Genomic DNA, 5946 nt, shown 5'->3' on the forward strand with positions numbered 1-5946 from the left:
TATTCAACAATCATTATGTTAAAGACATAAAGTAAAACATGTATGTATTCATATAAAATTTTATGTACACGGAAAAATTGCCTCCACCGAGGACTTTCTTACAACCATTCTTGATGTCGCAAAATATCACATCTGTTACTAAACAGACGTTAGTCAAAATATGTCAAGCCACGGAACACTCGCATGAATGTTTCCGGGATGTCAAAATACTATAGCAAGTCAAAACATAAACCAGAACGGTCTCATAACGGATCCGTTTCTGAAGTACACACATATATACAAAGCTCACATCCATATCTAGTCAACGATCAGGCTGGTGTCGCAATGGTACTCGCACCGGTCCCCGGGTCCCCCTCATCTTCCTCTGGCTCCTCTTCGTCCGAACTCTCATCAAGGAGAATAGCTGACTCAATAGTGCTACCCGGAGGATGTGGTCCACGGGTCACAGCTCCCCAATGGCGTATAGCCCATGCGACGGGCCCACGCTCCAGTGATATAGACTCGTGGTGACTAGGAATAGTAGGAATCATCGCTCCTAGCAGTGTGTCAGGAGATGTCTCAGAAGGAATAGGCAGTGGCTGTAGGCGACTGGTGCCTACTATGATCTTCTGCTCAACTGACTCATCCTCGTCTGAAAGAGTGGCGGGGGCATTGCCCCTCCTACGCCTCTCAGCTGCTGCAGCTCGCAACTCTCTCGCCTCGGTGCTAGCCGACCCTACTCCCTCTAGGCTCGGTGCAGGGTCGAGGCTGGCTGGGTAGGGGTCCTCCTCCTCTCCCAAAGGGGGACAAGATGGTCCAGCCTCAAACTCTCCACGAGCCCGATGCCTCGGTGGAGAGGGCAGAGGTGGGAGAATCAGATCGGGCTGCGGGGTGACCGGCTCGGGCTGAAGGTCTGCTGGCTGCGGGACCCCTGGGTCTCCTACCGGGGCTAGATCGCCCGGCCGCATATATGGCCCCCTCGGTGCCTGGCCATGTAGGATAAAACACGAGTGAATCTCCCCAATGAACTCGGGAAAATCACCATGAGGGTCGAATAAAGGGGCTGCAGGAAATATATAATCACGGGATCGGTCGATGGCAAAGCCTACCCAATCCGAGGGTAGAAGCCTAATAAGCCGCTGGATACCGTCATGGTGAGTCACTCCAAATGGGTGCGCTCTCTCCCAGAGCCACCTGAACTGTGCTAGAAATATCCCAAGATCTTCTCCTACCAGCATCACAAATGTGAAGTACTCAAGGAAAATGTCCTCGACTGTAGGATAAACCTTCTACCAGAAGGCGTGTCGTTCAGATCCTCGTATTCTCATACATAAATATGCGTATAAAACATAAAGAAGTAAACGTGATACGATGCAAATGCTCGGTCATTCCTACGAGTCGTATCCAACTATGCTATTCTTGGGTACTAGAAGCAGTCCTAAAAGTCACTTCTACGTCACATCATACATTTCACTATCATTTGGAACTACTTATTATACCGTTTTTGGTATTGTTGCCTAGCTCAGGAAAGCGTTGGTAAATTTACGATTGTTGTTCTGTTAAGGCTATGTATAAAAAAAATTCAATACACAAAGTGGTAAACCGAAAATACACACTTGCTTTCAAAATATAATCACTAATCGTTGCTTTGGTTGAGCGTGTTGGGGGTAGGTGCTGGGAGTCTCTTTCGTTAGACGGAAAGCCTAGCGGAACAATGGTAGGCCGAAGATTATTGAAAAAAAAGACTCTCGGGTTCAGAGCATGAAAGACGGCTCTGATACCACTCTGTCACGACCGCACTTTCTAAGGATAGAAAACACGGTTGATCGCGACTAGGGGAGGATTAAAGAAGCGGGAAAGAAAGGGGAAAACAACAATACTCGACCATAGCTCGAAATGAATGAGAATAGTTCGAATAAAACCAGAGCATCTCAACAATCAACAATTCAAGAATAAATATTATCTCAACGATACAAGAACTCAGAAGAAGAATAATTGCTCAGCGGAAGTATTTCGAGAGTAGATTAATGTCATGTATGAAGACACAACACATTCTGAACCTTTCATAGACATCTTCTTTACTTTTATGCTCAACACCCACTGCGCTCGTCGCCGCTCAACCTGCACATAGGGAAAACACATGCAGGGCTGAGTACTTGATGTACTCAATGAACAAATGCCAAAACAATTTATAAAAACAATCATGTCATGCCACCATTTCGGGAATCTCGGGTTTCACTTTAAAATGCCGAGAAACACTAAAAATATTTCAAAAGCGCAAACTTTCGACACATCCTCAAATCATTTCCTCATCATTTCAAAACACAACCATTTCTCCAAATTTATTTAAGAAACTGTCATATCTGTTCTTTAGGGTGCCGTGTAAGGGGCCACTTTCCACGAGCACGAAAAACCGGCCAACCCGTTCGATGACTCACGGATCTCATCGTGTACACTAGTCCGAGTAGGGACGCACCCTTGCTAGGACCCGAATTTGATTAAACTCATAGTAGGGACTCACTCCCCACTAAGCAATCATCAACATTAATATCAATCTCATCAATCTCATCAACATCAATCTCATCAACATCAACATCCTGTGAGCGAGAATGTGGCCTCAAACTCGATCACTAGACCGGCCGACCCAAAAGACGGCTCACGATCCCCATTGGTGTACACTAGCTTGAATAGGGACTCACTCCCTATACAAACCCGAATTCGATTTCAGTAGGTCTAGTAGGGACAACTCCCTTGCTAAACAAACATATAGACATTTCTCAAAACAAAAACATGGCATGACATACCCTTTTGAAAACTTATTTTCCTCAAAACGTATTTGAAACACAATTAACTTTTCTGTCAAGGTCGAGCATCATCATATCACATCCACAAAGTCGAGCAATTCACAACCACTCAAAGGCTATCACTTTCACAATCAATTCACAACATATGACAATTCACTTTCACACTTTAAACATATATATCACATCGTCATGGAATGAAATGATAATTGGCAATCACACTTAGAAAGCAATTCATCACTAAAAAGATGCTCAAACCGGATATAATAAAGCGCAAGCTCTTGAAAGTAATTTAGTTCGAAAGCCCACCTCGTTCGCTTCGCACTTGAGTATTTCCTCTTTCCGGATTGGAGTCTCACAGAACAATTCCCTTTAAATAATAACACAACAATCAGCGCGAGAAAACTACTAATTAGAATGCATGCACCCTCATTAAAGTCTTTTATTTCATTTCTCGGTTTTCGATTATTCGGTGGCCGCCTAAAGTTCCTCTGTTGGCTCCTCGTATTTTCCTCCACGATGTTGAAATAAATTCTCAAAAATTATTTAAGCGCATAATTAAATTATCTTAACTATTTCCCTTCGCAAATATAGTTATTTCGGACTTAGGCTAAAATTATTCATCCCTCGAAATATTCCGGGATTAATTAAATAATTCGTCACAATTAATTATCGGCCCAAAGATTTATTTTAAACTGGCCCAAATTCTTATTTTATTTTCCAGCCCAAACTAATTATTTCACCTACCTTATATCCCTAATAAAACTTCTAAAGCCCAAAGCAAAATTAAAAGGAGCCCATACTTTAATAAATCATCCACTTTTAATTAAAGAAGCCTAATTCCTTTTTTTTAAAACAACGCCCAAAAAAGTACTCCACCATTTCTCCCACGTCTCTCTCTCTTCTTCTCAAGCAGAACTCCCCCAACCCAAAATTTGAAACTCAAATTGAAGCACCACTCAAAATTGAATTTGTCAAACGAAGAATATAATCCCAAATCCCGTCACTCTTTCATTCAATTCCAGATCAGAAACCGCAACGTGCCGGCAAACAGAGGACGTCGTCGTCGGCGCTGCAGACCGCACGGAGGTCGCCGCTGACTTCAACCGTGATTTGTAGTACCGCCTCCGTCAAATTCTCCGCCGTTAGACGCTCGCACACCAGGTGCGAACTCGCGGTCACCGTCGTCGTCGCTCAGCGTCGCCGCTCCGGAGTGGAGGAATCTCTGTCGTCGCGGTCCAGATCCTCCACCATCGCGTCGATCCTCACGCCGGCGGCCTCTGCTGTTTCTCCGTCGCCATCGGGTTCGGCCACAGCGACTGCGGTCAGCCACTGTCCCGAGTCGTCGCCGCTGCTGTCGGCTTCTCTGCCGGTTCCGTCGCCCCGATTTACCCCGAAAGATGAGTTCTTTACCCAATTTTTATGTTAATTCGTATCTTCACTTAATTCTGATTGTTGATTTAATTCCGAGTTCAGCGTGGGAGTGATGTATGATGATATGTTGCGGAGGGTGTACTAAAAGTTCATGACTTGAAATTGGGAAGGGATTTTACCTTGATAACACAATATTAGTTGTGAAATTGTAGAACCGAAAGGAGCAGCCCACTGGATTTTTGCAGATTCAGTTTCTGTAATTCAATTGATTGAGCTCTCGGTTTCTTGAATTTGTTTCGATTGAGATAAGAAGAATATCAGCCATGTTCTTGAAACTTCTTGCTGATTTTAGTGGAGCAACTTGTGGGGATGGAACTTGATTGTGAATGAACTAATATGGAGGAGTGGCAGTATGGAAAGAGGAGATTAGGGTGGTGAAAGTGATTGTATCTATATGTATAAAAGATGGCTGTGAAAGTGGCGTAGGTAGCAAGGCAGCAAGTTGCTAACATTCTCTCCTAATCATTCTCCTTTGTCAGTAGATTTGAAATTCTCTCCTTTCATTAAATGAAGTAATAAGTGATATGTCAGAAGATTGATCCTAAAGGATCTGCATCAGATTTAGTTGCTATTTTCTTGCATTAGATTAATCATTTAGAAAAAAAATTATTTGCTTATTTGTTTGATTTGGTGCAGGAAAATTCAATTCCAGTTCGGAGCTGCTCTCGTTGATGTACCCGATTTTCTTTAGAACATATGATGTATTAAATTAAATTTTGTTGGACTTTTGTTGGACGCATCGGACATTAAAATTTTGATTTTGGGATCTTATTTATTTATTTATTTATTTCCGGGTTGTTACAATACAACAAATATACACATAAAATACATAATTTATACATACGTGCCACATATTACAAATATTAAACACAATATAAATAAAATACACAAACACAATATAAATAAAATAAACAAACATTAAATGCACACTAGTACACAATTCACAAAATAAAAATACAAAACACCACTATACAAAAATAAAAACTTTAAACTATAGACAAAATACACACTGTCCACACAAAATATGCAATACACACACTACACAAGAAACATGCACACAGATTAAACACATAAATATAAAACAAACAAATACACATTGTACACAAAAAAATTAAATACAAATATTATAAAACATACTATACATACTCGGGACATACTACGAATATTACACACACTATAAATAAAATACACAAAACTCATGCACAACATAAATACATACACATTGTGTACACTACAGATACTATTACAAAATAAACTATTTATACACTCTGCAACAAATGCACAAATAAAATACACAACTAATACACACGTGGTACATACTACAAACATTAAAAGTGTTATAAATAAAATACGCAAACACAATATAAATAAAACAAACAATACACACAATATTATAAAACATATAATACATATGAGGAACATAATACAAATAGTAATACAAAATACACTACTTGTACACAATACAACAAATGCACAATTAAAATATACAATTTCACACAAGGTACACACTACAAACATTAAACACGATATAAATAAAATACACAAACACAATATAAATAAAACACACACACACACACACAACTCAACGACGCACTATAAAAAATGAATAACATTGCATACATACTATGTACTATACATCATAGCACATAATACACATTGCACATCGTCTGCACATCACACATATACGCACACTTTACACACATACATATTAAACAAAAATTACACATTGTAC

General features: G+C 40.4%; 1 protein-coding gene across 1 annotated transcript; it reads right to left on the reverse strand.

The window, feature by feature from the left end:
• Positions 1-308: 308 nt before the first annotated feature.
• Positions 309-4995, reverse strand: LOC121790595. Its single transcript, XM_042188779.1, has 3 exons — positions 4334-4995; positions 3090-3150; positions 309-1268 (listed from the first exon to the last, which is right to left on the reverse strand). The coding sequence occupies exon 3, from the start codon at positions 1215-1217 to the stop codon at positions 309-311; it is 909 nt and encodes a 302-aa protein (XP_042044713.1). The 5' UTR covers positions 1218-1268; positions 3090-3150; positions 4334-4995.
• Positions 4996-5946: the final 951 nt, after the last annotated feature.

This window comes from Salvia splendens, unplaced genomic scaffold (genome assembly GCF_004379255.2).
Source record: "Salvia splendens isolate huo1 unplaced genomic scaffold, SspV2 ctg560, whole genome shotgun sequence".
NCBI lineage: Eukaryota > Viridiplantae > Streptophyta > Magnoliopsida > Lamiales > Lamiaceae > Salvia > Salvia splendens.

Bases quoted from the DNA above. Each gene is read 5' to 3' on its own strand.
- LOC121790595 (XM_042188779.1), bottom strand. From the start codon at position 1,217: ATGCTGGTAGGAGAAGATCTTGGGATATTTCTAGCACAGTTCAGGTGG.